The sequence below is a fragment of the Tympanuchus pallidicinctus genome, unplaced genomic scaffold (assembly GCF_026119805.1).
Source record: "Tympanuchus pallidicinctus isolate F22 unplaced genomic scaffold, pur_lepc_1.0 scaffold1, whole genome shotgun sequence".
NCBI classification, from domain to species: domain Eukaryota; kingdom Metazoa; phylum Chordata; class Aves; order Galliformes; family Phasianidae; genus Tympanuchus; species Tympanuchus pallidicinctus.
This window is the reverse complement of record NW_026294618.1, coordinates 25379954-25397535: the sequence shown is the minus strand read 5'-3', so window position 1 is coordinate 25397535 and position 17582 is coordinate 25379954. Positions and strand designations below refer to the sequence as shown.

The 17582-nt window shown below is 36.8% G+C and overlaps 1 protein-coding gene across 2 annotated transcripts in view; it reads left to right on the top strand.

Annotated features, from left to right (window-relative positions):
* Nucleotides 1-17582, top strand: part of EYS (eyes shut homolog) — a 320477-nt gene that overhangs the window by 86874 nt on the left and 216021 nt on the right. For both annotated transcript variants that reach the window (XM_052700892.1, XM_052700902.1), the window contains exon 5: nucleotides 14480-14592. In XM_052700892.1, coding sequence (XP_052556852.1) covers nucleotides 14480-14592 — 113 coding nt within the window. The remainder of the gene's footprint in view (nucleotides 1-14479; nucleotides 14593-17582) is intronic.

Here is a 17582-nt window from a genome sequence, read left to right as displayed (position 1 = left end):
GAGTGTTGCTGTGTGGACAATTTGAAAGCATTTCTTTGGAGCTGTTCACCTTCGGAAGATAGTGCCCAGGACTGTTTACTGGCGGAAGATCTAGCCTGTGACCAAGTAACTCCTGTTTGCTATGGGAGAGTGGGAATGATGCCATTGTATCCTGTGAAGGCAAGATACAAGTTGGCACCTCCCTGCTCCCTCTTATTTGCTGGCAAGGCCAGGAAGATAGGAACAAAGGAGTTTCCTTCTGAGATCCCAGAGCCAGAAGCAGCCACTCAAAGGAGAGCTGACTCAACGACTTTGGATTTGAGCTGTCACTCCAAAGACAGCTGACTTGACCACTTTGAAACCACTGAAAATGGGCCATCATTGCCATGGTCACCATCGTCGTCAACAGAACAACAATGGCCCACCACTACTGAAGATTAAATTCTCAGCTATGAACCAGTCTGGATCCATGGTGGTGACTATGGCCCCTCTTGCTTCCTATAAAGACTCCTTGCTTCTTCTTTTCTATCTTTTCTATCACCCTCCTTCCCTTCCCCATCACCTTAATTCATAATAGCATCTGTCCACCCCCTCCCCATCTCCCTGGTTAAGATTTGTAATAAACTGGTCGGACCAACATTTGAACTGTTGTTTCTTAATCTCACGCCGGTATACAGATATTAAAAGAACCTCCTCTCCCTCCTATAAATTGGAACGAGACACTGTTCTATCACCTCCTTCCCTCATTCTTCTCCGAACATCGTCTTTGCACTTATGCTGTTGTTTTTCTGTGTTTTTTTTTTTTTTTTCCCCTCTCATGCTTTGATCCTTGTGCCCTGCTGTGGGGCCACTGGAGCAATCTGGAACTGGCTGTGTGCAGCACAGGGCAGCCCCAGCCTCACCTTACAGAGGAGCTCACAGCACACTGCCAGCAGCAAAGTGCCTGCACCTGGCACAAGGAGGCATTAATTTAATCAGAAGAAAGATGTTTTGGCCAAGAGTTGTGTATATTTGATTCTGATTCTGCACTGACTGTTCCCTTATTTTGAAGAACATTTTGAAGGGATGGGACTCTTTTGAACTTGCATGCAAGTTGTTTTTATGAATTTCTAAGTTCAAATCCAGATGATAATTTCTCTTTGAACATACTGGCAAGGCTGCAAGAAGGTAACTTTCTGTCTTTCAACTGAGGGCACTTATTTTCAGTTGGCAGGCTGACCTGCTGTTAACACCTTTGGTTTGTGGTTGATGTTACCAGTTAATTAGCCCATATCTCCTGCATATTCAACAGAACCCTGGCAACAGCTTCTGCCCATTTTTGTTGGCAAAAAAGCTGTCCAGGACAAGAGCTCCTTCATACCTTGTATTCATGTGTGGGTGATGTGAGAATTGTCCTGAGAGAAAATTTTCAGTGTCTGTGCAATGCTTTCATCCTTTGACAACCCTGCTTTCCTCAGTAACATTAACCATTTATCTCTTCTCCCTATTCACTGAGAAAAATTAAGGGCAGTTGCTGACATATGGGATGATTTATCTTCTGCTGAGCATATTCAGGACTTCATATCCAATGGCTTATACCTCTTTTCAGCTGCCTTATCAGGTATTTCACCTCATTTCCCTGTTGTTCATGATCGAGTCTGGTAGCTGCTTTTTAAAAAGTGACTGTTGTCTTGAAAGCAACAGCACAGAATGTTTGGGGGTGGAGGGCATATTAAAGGAATCTGCAGCTCGGGTCTGTAGTGTGAGATAGAATTATGCCTTCTCATTGACATCTTGGAAATCTGTGCAGTGTATAATGCTTGTACCTTTGAGAATTGTAGGCATAATTTTTTCACCACATGTTGTGCAAACAATGAAAAGAAATATCTTCCTTTGTCTGGAAACAATGGAGCTCCGTAAATGACATCATCTTTTGAAATGACATTACAGTAATTCATTCATGTGACTCTTTGAAATCCCTTTTGGAAAATTTCAGTAGGTTTGGTTGATAATATGTGAGAAGTAAAGCTTGAGCAATTAGAAGGTAACTTCCATGAGCCCTTAGAGGATATGCTTGATATAAATCCCTTCCAGCAAAGCTTAAGGCTTAAAGAAGCTGCTCTGAAGAGACTTCATGTAGCAGTGCTCTTCAGTGTTGTATCCCTGACATCTGTTGTTTGATCATTTTGAGTTCTTTCCAGGCACTCATTGAACATTATTTTGTTCCCAAGCAGTCTCCCAAAGCTCAGGAAGACAGTCTGTAATCACTCATTGCATAAAGGTACTCTTGGATCTTCCCTAAGAAGCTTGATAGCAGAGTACCTACTTGAATGAAAAATTCATGTGAGGATACTTTCCTGAAAACAGAAGCTTTTCACAACAAAAATTCACGCATAGCTCCTCACCCTGGCTTACTTCTCCCTTTCAGTCCCTTTCTAAAGGCAGAATCGTATCTTAGAGACTTGAATGGTGGTCGTTACACTCTCCCTATAAATCATGAAGAAAAACGGGGAAACCTCAGGTAATCTATCAAGATAAGGTATGTATTGACCATGCAGATCAGTGGATACTATTTACTGGTCTGTATATTTCCTTTCTAGTTCTTATGGCAATACAGCATGATGATATGAATCTAAAAGAGCTGTGTGAAGGCAGTTATTATTTGGAAATAGTTTAGCTAGGATCCTTTGAACGTGAGCAATGTCCAGACAACAGCCAGACAAGGCAGATAGGTTCTTAACAGAATATTTGTAATAGTCAAGCAACTAATGCAGTACTTACCCAACGAGGCCTAACAACCTCCCTAGGTTAGCTTTCCTTTCTTTCCTTGCGTGTTTGGGAACTGCAGGTTCTTCTGCAACTGATGGGAATGTGCAAATCTCATATATTGCTTCTTCATGTATTCTCTGTAATGCACAGCTAAAATCAAGGGTTGATCAATTTGCTGTCAAAAGTGATCTATCAGTATACTCATTTGTGAACTTGGTTCTGATCATGTTAAATGACTGAGCATAACCTGTAATAATATAACCACAAAATTCAAGAAACATGAGAGAAAGCATGTTATGTAAACTTAATATCATATTTTAATAGACAGTATTCATCTGTTTCTAATTTATGTGTGAATGATATTTCTCCAAGCTTTCTAAAATTTGAGAGCATTATGCCACTAAAATGAATTTTTGGTCTTGCACTTCTATCCTATTAAAATTCAAATCAGTGAGTTTCATTTGAAGAAAAAAGAAAGACAATTTACTACTAAATCCCACAAAATCCCATTGGAAACTACTTTTGCTGATTAAACTTGTGTGTTTTGGATAGTAAGAGGAGCAAATCGTTGATTTTTCTGACAAGTAAAAACTTAGTAACCAAAAGCATCCATGTGTCTAGTGCCATCCCCAGTAGATAATGAAACTTACATTCTCTCACACCTTTGTTTTTACGATATTCCAGGACAGGCATTTTCAGTTTTTAATTCTCATCTCCATTATCCTTATCACTAAAGTGATGTTTGCATTACACTGCATTTTGCTGACAGCTTTAGTGGTAGTTGCTTACATTTACATACACTGGTTTACATTAAGCATTGCATCAACTGCTCTTGTCATGTGCCCAAGAAATTCTGGATTCTGGATCCATGCCCATCCCAGGGGTGGGCAAGAGGCTGGGAGGGGTCACACCTGGTATAGTCATATGAGGTTCTATGCTTTCTCCCCTCTCCTGCTTCCCTCCTTCACCTGAGAACATTCTCTGGTTCTTAATGGAAGTAAATAATATCTTCCCTTTTTCTGGTAGTAGCCAGTTGTCTTAAGAAAACATAATGTTAACTTAAAATACAAGCCAGTATAAAGTACAAGTTCAAGGAGAACTGTAGAATTTTTTCCACAAAGTTAGTAAAACAAAGGCTCTTGTTCACATCTACAGTATTTGTGACTTGATCTATTTACTCTATTTTAGTTAATCCCCTTTCTTTCCTTAGCATTTCTAAATGTTGTATGAGCTCCAACTCAGTTTGAGTTTTGGCAAGTTTCTTCCCTCTTTCTGTTTTATATTTATTACTCCCAGTGCCCTCTTTCAGCTGGTGATTGCCAGACCTTTTCTGCCACATTAATTAAGGAAATTTCAAACCTCCCACCTCTGATGTTTCCAGTTCTTTAGCTGATTCCTTTAAATTTAGACTTTTTCCTTCCAAAAGAGAAAATCTTCATTAACAATTGTCTAGCTTCTGTTTAAATTATGGTACTTGCTCCTTCCACTGTGAGTCTTAATGATTGGTGTTTCTAAAACGTCCTTGACTTTCAACAAACTAAAATACAAAGGCTGCTCTGAATGTAATGCCTCCTATATTATTATTTTTCCCTACAGTATCAGAAATAGATGTTGGAAGTATGGCAGTAGACCTTGAACCTTCCTGCCAATATCTCATTGCATTTTGTTGCCATCTGACAAAATGTTCTACATGGAAGTGTGTGTGAAAAGGTATGCAATTGAATTCCTCCATTTGAAAAAAAATTGTACCAATTGACATTCATCAACACCTGATGAACATTCATGTAGATCAAACAGTGGATGTGAGCACAGGAAGCAGTGAGTGTTGCTCTTCAGCAGCAAGGGTCACCTCCACTGATACAGATTTTTATGAGCACAGCATATTGGTTCTTGTTCATCGCTTGCAAAAAATGTATAGTTAACAGTGGTGACTTGAAACATAGATGAGGATTTGTTCTATCAAATCACGTTATTGTGCTCTTTGTATATTTTATAGTTTCCATAGAAATAAATAGGAAGCATTACTTTCAGAGCAACCTAGGTATGGGACATTGTCATTATTTTTAGGCTCAGAGTTTATTTGATTAATTAACAAAAAAGATGAAATGTTGCAAAGAGGAATAAAGACATTCTATTAGTATCAAAAGCTTGAGATCTCCAGTTACATGTGTTCAGTCAGTCTTATGGTTGTGTGATTTCCAGCTGAAGTGCTTCTCTAATACTGTTAGCAATCTCTCTCCACATTCAATCTCAGTCCCTGAATCTTTCATTCTATGGAAAAGTTTCCATTTTTTCCATAACAGTAAATTGACTTTGTGTAACTTGACAGCTTTGATATCTTACTGTGTCCTTTCATTTCTTTTTTCTAACTACAAAGATTGTAGCAGAGGCAGTTTTTGCAGAAAAAAGTAAATGGAGGCCATTTCTGATCTCTGGCAAATAACCCTCTCAATGCTGTTTGCTTAATAACTTCACTCTAAACTAAGTATCTGCATGTACCTACTGGGCATACAACACATAGTCGAGCCTGAAAAATAGCCAAATAACACATTTGCCAAGCCAGTGGGAAGTGTACTCTGCTCTAAAGGTGGAAGCCAACTAAGCTGTTGTAATGAAAAGCAAGAGTCAATATTAAGAAAGGAACACAGTGATTACATTGTTTATAAATCTGTCATTTTTAGTGTGCATCATAAAAACAAGAAAGGAACAAAGGAAGTGGCAACTGTTCTTCATGAAGCAATGGAAATGTAACTTTTTGCTTTTTCATCTTAATGAAGAGAGATTAAAAATGAAAGAGTAACGGAAGGCCTTAGTAAAATGGAAGTTTGCTGAACAGTGGCAAAAAAAGTCATTAATGTTATATTTTTGTTGATGTTGTGCATTTTAAAAGCAAAAAGGAGTGAAGACAACTGACTATATCAGTGTCTGTCACTCTCTTCTGTGATTTAAACCTCTTTTTTTACTTACTTACCTTCTACCTACTTTTCTCTGCTAGTGTTTATTAAGTTCTGGAAATTATTTATACAACTACTGTAAGCTGCTTCCTCTGTATGTAATTTTTCCTTTATTCTGTCAGTGTCGCACTACAGATTCTTATTCACATTTATGAAATGCTGTTTTACAGGCTATTGTTCAGAGTGAAAGCAGAGTAGTATGGAAAAGGAGTAGAAAACATGAAAAACAAATGAATTCATGGAGTACATTTCAAAATTAACAGAAGTAAATTGTATGATACAATATTTACGTGAACCTGAAACAGCAGGAATACCCTGGCTTTACACATGATCCTAAATTGTTTGCCATTTGTAAGCTCACATGTACTCAATACCTGGCAAACAAAGCTATTGATGTAGCCTTGTAATCAGATTGTGAAAGTAGTGAAACCTGTTCATCCATGCTGCAAAACTGCTTTCTATCTTCTGGTGGATTTCCATTGTTGAATATAACTAGCAGAATAATGTTGAATCTTTTACTGGGAAAAGGCACTCTAGGTTGGAGGAGGCAGATTTGAGTGAACCAGGTGTAACAGCTTGAAAGACTGTTCTAAATTATAATAGCTGAATTGCCATATGATGTTATATCATGCCATAATCAGTATGTGAAAAGTCTTCTACTAACATAGCAAATATTTTTTGCTAAAGAAATTCCTGATGTCATCAAGTATTATATGTTTTGTAGTGTTTTTACAGGAAGGAGTTTGTTGATTTCTTGCAGAAAAGGACTTGGCAGCTCTGATTCACTAAGTTGATGAGATGAGCCAGCAATGCGCTCGGTTGGCAAAGGAGGCTAATAGCATCCTGGTCTGCATTCAGAGGAGCTTTGCCAGTAGCTGGAGGGGAGTCATCCTTCCACTGGCAGCTGGAGCACAGGGTCCAGCTCTGGACTTCCTGGTACTATGAACATACTGGTGGGAGTCCAGCGAAGGGTCACAAGGATGGTAGAGTCTGGAACACCTTCTCTATGGGGAGTGGCTGAGAGAGCTTGGGCTGTTCAGCCTGGAGAGGAGAAGGCTCAAGAGTGATAAAACCAGTGTCTATAAATTAGGTACATAGAAAACAGAGCCAGACTCTTTTCAGAGTTGCCCATGCCAGAACAAGAGCCGATGGGCACAAAGTGAAACACCTGAGGCTCTGACTTAGCATCAGGGGACTATTTTTTAAGTGAATAACTTAATCCACATTTTCAGCTTATAGAATGATGTTTGATTTCTGTAGATCCTCTAGTGCATAGAATGAGATCATGTGAATCTGATGGTTTGAGCTTCACTGGCTTTCTTGGATATTGTAAATTTTATATAAAATTTGTAAAAAAAAAAAAAAAAAAAAAAGTAGAAAAATATGCTGAATACATTAAACCCAAGGAAAGTTTGAGAATATCTGATCTAGGTGTGTTTTCTGACATGTATATTAGTAGTATACAAACCACCATGGGAGAAGATAGAACTGAGGAAAAAAAAAGATGTCCCTCATAAACCAACAACTTTATTTAGCGATGAGGAGGCAGAACAAGAAATTCACAGCTCTGGAGAATCATTTATTGCTATAAATCTCTGAGGACTGTGAATCTTGAAATTGGAGTTTTAATAATTAGGTGACTGAATCCAATGGCTGATCTCACTACTTTACTAAAGATTTTTCTTTCCTCGGGAGGGATGACAGAATAGGTCATGGGTCTTCTTCTCACTTGTGCCAAGTTAAATTGCCATTAATCTCAATCTTTGTTAATATGATGAATTACAGATATATTTCCTATGGTGTTACGTCTGCAGCAACATCTACCCAAAAGACAGTGCAGACAACAATCAGTAGCAACCTGTCAAATTTTAAAAGAAATAAAATAAGCAAATACAATCTAGTTGCAAATGTTTACACAATGTACTGACATGATGTAAGATACAAAGTTCTAGAAATTTATAAAGAAATTCTCTTGTCTCTTCCTTCTACAAGTGATATTCTTTGACATTCTTGTAACTCTGACAAAATAGACCCCTTCTGAATACTGTATATCTCAGGTTATATTCACCAAAGGAAAGTCTGTTTTGCTGGAACATTTTAGCTGTTACAGTCATTTTTATTTCTGAAGATCTCCAAGCGTTCCAGATAAATACTGTAATTTATGAAAAGTGTATATTTCATTTTTATGCAGAAAATAGTCATAGGGATATTAATTTATTTGAAACGTGTTCATCTTTGTTTTACATGAAGTGTTGTCTCTTCTCATTCACACAGAAGGTGTACAAATCTGCTTCAACTGCTCTTTTTTTTTGTAACTCACTATTTGTTATTGAGCATGATGTGTTTCACAGTGAATCTTATTTTACGTATCCAGCAGTATATAACTTAGTGTTATATATATATATATATATACAGTATAACTTAGTATATAGTATAAGTATTTAACTTCATCATCACCACTCTGTAATTTAAATTAAATTAAATTAAATTTAATTTAACTTCATCATCACCAGTCTGTAATAGCTTGATTCTACAGAGAGATGAATTGATTTCTGCATTTAGTTAATAGAATTTTTACAGGATAAAAACTGTTCTCCAAACTTCCCTCCTCCTCTTTCTCAAGACAATGTATTTTTCAGCTTGTTCATGTGGAAGGCATTGCATCCCATCAACAAAGTAGTAAAATCCATTAGTTGAACTTAAAACATGAATTATGATTGCAAGCAGAAACACTGCGGTTGTTTAAAGAGAGGCCAGACATTGCTAGCCATAAAACTTAGGGAAATCTTTCCATATTTTGAAATATTCATATAACTTTTCAGAAGCACAATTGCACTTGCTTAAATGCTGGAAGAGAAGTTTAAAAATAAGGATCTTGGCCAAGGACAAGTGGTAAAGGAGCTTACTACCCTTGAATCTTTCAGACTTGCTGATTTTAAAGGTCTTAATTCTTAATTATTTTTGGCTTAATGAGCCATTCTCAGCTAGAACAAAATGGCAGAATAATGGGAAATTGGCAGTGACACAGTGAAGAGTAAGTTTTCTACTGCTGCACAGTTCAGATGATGCAGGAAGAATGTGGATTCCTGTTACATGTTGTGCTGGCTGTACCAAAATCCGAGCCCAGGCAGGTGAACAGTCAAACTCCCACTGCAAAGCACAGCAAGGCAGGCGGTGGTTTACTCCATGTGGATTACATCCTGGTTTGCTCACAGGATCCATTTCATACACTTCAGTGGAGGGGACTGGATGATCTCTTATCTTCTTGATTTTCCCCAGCAGAAGTTTTGAAAACCCTGATTAGAGTTGCTAGAGCAAATGAGAAATGAGAAGGCGAACCACAAAAATACATTGCCCTAGAAAGATCAGGGATTCTTTTCCCTCTCTTCTGTCTATTATGTTACGCTTCACCCTTCTTGTTTCATAAAAGTTTTGTGAAAGTGTTTCAATATCCATGAGAGATCTGATAAACACAGACTCAGGATATGAGCAATATATTCTTCAAAAAATTCGGTACAAGCTGTTACATAAAAAATAATCTTGATTTAGCTTACTCCTTCAACTCCTTTAAGAAGTCCATTTTTTTAGTATCAGAATTAAAATAATTTTGAGATGTTTAGCTCAGCATCACAATTTCAGTTTGAAGTCATCTGTTATATGACCATATCAAATAAACAAAACTTTTATACCGTTTTTCAATTTATGTTTAGATTTTAATTTCCTGATAAGTTCCAGTCAGGATGTAAGAGAAACTCTAGTTCCTTTGTGTTTCATATGCTTTATTTTATTTATGGAGGTACGTAGGCAATTATACCTTTATACCTTTCCATTTTTCTTTCCTACATATTACTTAACCAGTACTACTACAGAAACTTAAGTAATGTTCCTTCTCCTGTATTTTAGGTGTTTTCTTTTTACTACTTTTGTTTTCAGAAAAAGTACCACTTTTTATCTTCATACACATTTTGAAATGTCACTAAAATCTAATACAATTTATTTTATGCTACATTATCTAACAATTAAAATGCATGTGTATTCGCGTTGAAGCTGAGTATAAAAAAGTAAATATTGGGAAGTGCAGTGACAAACAACATAGATGTGTCAGGGGAAAAAAAACGTGGAAGATTACCAAAAACTGCACTGTGGTACACTGTAATATCTATAGTGAGAAACTCTAAGACGTATAAAATCTATCCTGAGGCGAATCAAGTGAGGAAAGATTACACTATGCTCTGTTTTGCTTTAATTATGTTTTTGTAATAAAAAGCTCTGATCATAGGCCAAAACCTAATTATATTATTTACAAATCTGTGGAGAAATGACAGCATGCAAGCTCATTTTACAAGGAACTCAGTTCTAGGCTAATTCTACGTAACAGCAGCTCTAATTTAGGCTAGGCAATAAGGGATGTTAATAAATGGTTTGGCATATATGTGTGAACTTTTCCTACCAGGTAAGTATCTGTACTCATTTTTGTCAAGTATAAAGGGCATTTAAAGAGCATGGTTACTATATGTCAAACATATCTGCATAGTTTCTGAATAGAGAATTGTACTCAATTTAATTTTTGGTGTTGCTATGACCCTGACATTTTCAGGCATTTTAAGTATTACAATCTGTCAGTATATGGGTGTAATTCTGTAAGTGGGAGGAAACCGAGAAATGTGAATTCTATGTTTTTAATACTCTAATCTGCTGATAACAGCTAATATCTATTCTCAAAAATAGTGGAATAAAACATGGTTACTTTTTTATTTCTTTATATCAATAGCCCTTATTCTTAAATACATTTAAGAATACATTAACATTTTGTATAGATAGCTTATTTGTCGAGATTGCACTCCAGAAGCAAGAGATTGTTTGACCAGGGTGTTTGTGATGTAGTTATGATTACAGAACCAAGAAGAGGCTTCTAGGAATTTTGATAGTACTTTAGAGAAATCCATTACATTCAAAATATACAAATATCAGTGTAAGAGAAATGGTTAGGCACTCAGTCTGTGTGTTTGTTTCTGGGCGAAGGAAATCATGTTATTAAAATATTCACTGATAACGGTGCTTGGGGGAATGCTCAGATAAAGGTTGATTCCCAAGCCAAGCATTAATTTTCTGTTCAGTGTGCAAAATGGATCATAGGTTGCCATAGTGAATTCTCCCCACACTAACTTGATATTGAGTCTAGAAAGAACTTAACAAGGAACAGTGGATGTCATAAATGTTAAAGCTCTATTGTGCCTGACCTTTCCTTTTATTGGTTCCTTTTGTTTTCTTTGTTTGCTTTTACACTCCCAAGAAGGAAGGCAACTTGAACAACTTACATGATTGTGACTGGAAAGTATCATGATTAAGCTTTGGTGAAGCTTCATAAATGTTTAAGAGAGAGAAGGGTTCTAAAAAATTGATTTATATATTAAAATTTATATAATATTAAAACATTGTATATTTTTTCGTTTTTGTTTCAGGCAATATTTCGGGTCTCATGTCGCTTCTCAGAAGTGTGTAACTTCATGTCTTTGTTCATATTAAATTTGCAACAGACAGCATTCCATTAATTTTAAAGTGAATTTGTTTATAAAAGGCAGGGAAAAAAAAGCTTACAAGTACCACTTACAAAAACTAAAAAGTGATACTTGGTAGGACAGTGCACAGTCAAAGATTACCTGGAATTGTCAGCCTATAGAAGTGACAGTAGGATGGGAATTTTCCTCGGGAATCAGGAGCAGCCGTGTACATCTTGAATGCAGAGCATTGCTGGAGTCATTGAGCTTCTTTAAAAGCAAGACTAGAGGAAGGGACTCTCCGTACCAAGAAAGAGGGATGTGGAAGATATATCAATTTAATCTATTTTTTTAACATCCAGCACTCCAGAGATCTACTTAAGTGTTTGTCATGTTCTGATTTAGTGTTTTGCATTCTAGTAAAACCTAACATTAAAACCATTCTCTCCTTTAAAAATCAGTTTTTCATTTAAAGTAAAAGGCAGACTTCAGTGAGTTGGAGAGAACAAGAAGCCATCACAATATGAAAAATGTTTTGCTGATTGGTAAAGAAGAAAGCAAATAGATAGCCTACGGACCATAATTCTTTTAAGGATTTCTAATAAGAAGAATAGAAAAAGGGAAGATTCTTTTGGAAAAATCTCTATTAATTTCATTTTTTTTTTACCTCCCTTATATTTGCAGCATGTACAGAATACCATGGCAGAGTTTCTCAGTTTAACTTTGAGTTGTGTGAAAAGTTCACCTTTCAGGTGTACTTTCATCGTGGTACTGATTTATGTAATTTAGTGTCCTTTTGATCCTGTACTGTAAGAAACTGTGGAAACTCTTCGTTCATCTGCACACTTCTCTTAACTCTCCTTGACAGTGGATTTTCCAAGATTCCTGATCTCTGTAGTCAGTCTGTTCAGAAACTCATATGCATCTTGATCCCTGTATACCTTCTATTTTTTTGCATATTTTGAAATTCTCTTGCATCTCTTCTCAGGATTTGGAGATTGCTACCCTAAGTAACTTGTGTATAAGCTGAGGAACACAGATCCCAATACAGATTTCTCAGAGGCTTTCTAGGGGCTCTCCATAATTGAGAAAGCTCACTATTCCCTTTCTTGTTGTTTCTATTTTAACCATTCTTCTCATTTATTGAAGGCCTTTACTATGCCAAGGTGACTGAGTGACATTAAAGTCCATTAGCATATGAACTTGTTAAAAGCCTTTTGGAAATCAAAGAGTATGTATGAAGGCATCTCTTCCATATGTTGTATTCCTCCTATGAGTTACAATTTCCTTTTTCAGAAACCATCTAGACTGTTCCCGGTATGTTATATTCATGTGTGTGCCTGTTGTTCTTTAAGGTGGTTTTATTGGTCTAGAATGGAAATGGGACTTACTGACCTGTAGTTTGAGGTGTGCTCTTGCATTTGCCTGTCTTGTCATCCTTTCCCAAATCATAAAAAGCAAAGGAAACCAACCAACCAATCAGCCAAACAGAAAAAAGGTCAAACAATCAATTGAAAACAAAAACAGAAGTTCACATCTTCCATTCCTGTGATCTGGAAGCCAATTTCAAGTGATGACTGTAGTAAAATAGCTCATTAATTCCTTTCAGTTAGACACTATTTGCTTTTTTTTTTTTTTTCTCCCTACTACTGTTCAACTTTGTTAATTTATTTTAAAACCTTTTCTAGTGGTGTTTCATTGTGAGACAGATCTCTGATGTATTCTTTCTAAAAAGGGCTTCTGGCATGGGAACCTCCCAGAGATCCTTTGCATTAATTTTTTATTTGGTGAGTTCATTTATGTTTCCTGCTAGAACCATATCTCTTTGAAAACTCTGTACTTTGATGGTGTGTTAGTCCTACCTTTCTGGCAGGCTTCCTGTTCCTGTTGGATTTTAAAAAGCATTTAATGCTCATCATTATGCCTTTATAAAGTTGTTACTGAAAATCTTTTTATTTTTCTTTGCCTTGCCTGCTTTATTAGGTTTTCACTGCCAACACTTATGTTATTCTCTGTTCTCCTTAGTTTGGACAGGACTTCAACCTTTAAAGGATATCTTCTTATCCCTTATAGATGTTGTGGAGTTTTTTTGTTTGGTTGGTTTTTTGTGTTGTTGTTTTTTTTTTTTTTTTTTTTTTTTTTTTTTTTTAAGTTAATATTTATACATCACAGGTTTAGGTGGCTGTGGAGTCTTTTTTCTTTTGTTAGTTTATTTGCTTTTTATTTTTTAGGTAGGAGGGAATCTCTGATAGCTTGTTTCAAGTATTCAGCTGCATAAGCTTTAACCTTTCGAATGCTTACTTGAATTCCTTTAAAAATATTCCTTTATTTTTATACAGCGTTCCTATACTAAACAAATACCTTAATGACTCTTCTCCTTCTGCAGGTATCTAAACCTGCCTTAATGATCATCAGTATTAGCAATGGTTGTGCTAAGGACCAATCTGTGTCTTACTTCTCATCCTCTGTGTTTAAGCCATCTGTTATTTAGATGACTCAAGTCGTACCCTCTTTCACTGTGGCATAAAATGTAAATCCACAGACATTAAACTTATTGCAAAACTATGGACTCTCACCGGTTCATTGGCACTGTGAATATGTACATGTGGGCCTGGTGTGACCAGAACCCTATCTCAGTTCAGTCACCGATTCCATAGAGTCTTGGCTGCAACGTTTTGGGTGGCTTGTTTATGCATTATAACACTTGCCAACATATTGTGTCAGTGTTGCTTGTTTAAGTGGCAATTTATTGTTGATTGGTTTGTTTGTGGGTTGTTTTTTCTTTTTCAGTGCCTCTAGTCTTATTCTCAGTAGGTCCTTAGGCAGCTTTGAATCATGATTAATGGTGCTAGATATCTTTTGAGCAGGGAAGTAGTAAACTTAAAAGTAGATTTTTGAAAGTAGATTTTTCAAAGCTTTCTTGTTTACTATTCCCTGTGTCCTGTGTTCACCTGTAAAAAAAAAAAAAAAAAACAAAAAAAAACACCCCCCCCAAAAAAAAACCAAAAAAAAACCAGGCACCTGATTAAAATTAGACAAGTCCACTTCTTGCTGAAATCTTACTGTGCCTGCTGTGCTGTTTCTGTGTCCAGAGTTGATTTTCAAAAGGCAGTCCTGCTTATTTGCTGTCATTTCAAAGGTTTTTGATAGAATTCCATAATGGTAAAATAAAGAACCAGGAGGGTTCTTCAGCAGTGAAGTTGAGGTATGTTAGAAATCTTTTACAGAAGCATAATGCTTTTAAAAACTGATTATAAAGACAACAAGCATAAGAACTGAGTGCATTTTTCTCCTTTGTAGATACCTGGACCTGTCTACAATTTCACTGGCTGTATACAAGTAATAGAAATCAATAATGTGGGACCTTTCAACTTCTCTAATGCTGTGGGAAGAAAGAATATTGACAGTTGCAGGTAAAGTACTCTCTGTACATGTTCAAATCAGAAGAATCTGTTGTTTCTTTCTCCCTTAAATAAGGTGTCTATTCTAGATAATTTCTACAGTGGTCAGAAAGAAAAAGATGATTACATAGATGGATATTGTGCTTTCTTGTTTGCTTCTCAAGCCTCTTTATGTGAGATGCTTTTTGCTGAGTAGATCAATTAAGTTTGATGGCTTACTTAGAATGAGATTTCAGCCATGGTCTGCCGAGACATAAAACCAATGAGATCTGCTTAGTCCAATCTGTGTTTATAGCATGTACAGGAATCTGGAAAAAAAGGAGAAGGCTTCCAAGCAAATTAGGTTTAGTTCTCTTTTAAACTTCTGTAATTTAGAATAGCATATTATTTGTGACATTATGATTTATAGAATTGTATGCCAAGATTTATTCCAATTTATATTGATACTTCTCTTTTATTTTGTCAATTAGAATAGATTATGGCTGAGGGTTGTAGCATCAATATTAAATATTGTTTTATTTGAATCAGAACTCAGTGATTTATTTGAAACAGAACTTAGTGATCTGAAATAGAATGTGCTGGGGCTCACCCAGGTGGAAAACAGCTCTGCAAGCAATGGAGTCCTGATAGACAACAGGTTGAATATGAGTCAGAAATGTCCCCCTGCTGTTAAGAAGGCTAATGGTATTCTTAGCTGTGTTAGGCAAAGGATCGCAAGCAGATAGAGCGGGGTGATCCTTCTTTTCTACTCATCATCAATGAGGCCACATGTGGAGTGCTATGCCAGTACAGAAGAGATCTGGACATACTGGAAAGAGTGACTGAAGAACAGCATTATGTCTCCTATGCGAACAGGCTGAGAGATCTGGGGCAGTTCAGCCAAAGAAGAGGGATCTCAGGGGGAATCTCACCAATGAATGTGAAGGAGTCTATGAATACCTGCAGGGAGAATGCAAAGATGGAGCGATGATCTTTTCACTGGTGCCCAGTGCCAGGACAAGAAGCAGTGAGCATAAATTCAGAGATTCCCTCTGAACAGCAAGAATCTATGTGGGGATGATATGTGGGATATGGAGCACTGGCACAGGTTAACAAGAGAGGTTGTGGAATCTCCTCCTTGGAGATCTTCAGAAGCAACCTGGATGTGATCCTGGGTACCCTTCTCTGGGTTGGACCAAATGGATCCAGAGGTCCCTTCCCACCTCAGCCATTCTGAAATTCTAGGGCCTGTTACTTGCAGATATTTACTGTGTATACGTAACTAATTAGGTGAGTAAAATTACATGACAGATTATATAGATGAACTTTGAAAATAGTCTTATTTGTAAAAGGATGGTGGAAGGGATGCTGGACCTCACAAATCCCCTATCCTGGACAGCACATTCCTTTTCTCTCAGTGCTTTTTCTAGAATCCTGATGATGAGTCTTAGCAGTGTCTAGCTCCTTGTATCTCATGGAGACCAGTTCCATCCTAGCAGATCTGCCCTTTGACACATGGATTTTGTGTCTGCCCGAATGTGGCAGCTTGCATTGTTCCTTGCTCTTTATTTTAGCTTTAATCTGTGTGCATCCTGGCCATCACTGATTTTTACAGCTTGTCAGAAGGTATCCAGAAAGCTCTGCTAGTATTCTCTTACAATATCAGCCTTTTGAGAAGAGATGATTGTCTTGAGGAGGAAGGAAAAAGTGTTTGAAGGAAGTTGCTAAAATTTGGCAGTACAAGTTGCAAATATGAGAAGCTGGTGAATGATAGAAAGCCTGGTGTACACAGAATTCATATGGTTCTGTTGATGCAATATTGCTACACTTGGAGCCGCCTGGCAGACACAGAGTACTCTGCAATGTGGCAGAAAATGCTCTCCAATTTTTTTCTGCTATAACACATCCCTGTATTTGTCTTCCTGTGACACTGACTGTTTCTGTTCTTGCTACTGACATTTTTCTTTAATTGCCCTTCTATCTGTCATCACCCATTTTTAGTTTTTTTACTCATTTTGAATATCCCAACTTTTACAAACTTAGCCATACTCTGGTGTCATCCATGTAATCTGATGGATTTTTTTACTTCTTGGTCCTCTGTATGGATGACTTCATTATTATGATATAGTAGGTCAGCCAAAAGAAGACATGCAGAAACTTCTTAAAGTGTATGTGTGAGCTTGTGAGTAAATTTTAAGCTTATGAATTTTTAATAGGTTTGAAATTTACTCAAATATGTTCTGCCATTTTTCTAACTAGATCTATTTGAATTTTAAAATGCCAAAAGGATGTGCTAATGTGTGCACAGAATACAGAGAATTTTCAAAAACAAATTTTAGATACAGTTCATTAACCTTTTAAAAACTATTGGCATCATTACTTCGGGATGTGTTTTTTATATGATATTATAGACTTTGGAGCTTATCTCAGGACAGCAATACAATTTAGGTTACAAGTTAGAAACTTTTGAGAAAGAGTTTGAGAAAGAGATCATTTCAGAAATGATCAAAGACCTTAAAACTTATAGTAGTCCTGATCATTCTGAATGATGCAGGATTTCTGGGCACATGCAGGAGCACCAAAGTTCTAAAAGTGAGGCTCGAACAGCCTCTAGTATATATGGTCACAGCCCAGGTCCTCCTCCAAAGCACAGGTATCAACAGCAGCAGAGCCGATATTGCTCCAAAAAATAGATTTCTGGGAAAAAGTGGAGATAATAGAGATAAATTTTATTTGTAGTAGATGAGTTGGGATTTGTTCTCAGTCTGGGGATATTTGATTTCTTCTCAGTTCTGTTTCAGTGTGGCAATGTTTGGGTCCTTGCTCATCATTTGTAATGGAAAGCAGAGCCTCAGGGAAGCTGTATTTCTCAAATGGAAGCAGACTGGACTTCTGGTCCCTACTCCTCAAATTACATAGTTCATTACAATATCAAAAAGTGCATGATGTTCTAATGGGGCTCAGGTGACAGAGGATTACTTTTCAAGTAGATAAGGCCCTTTATTAAACTGGATGCTCTGGTA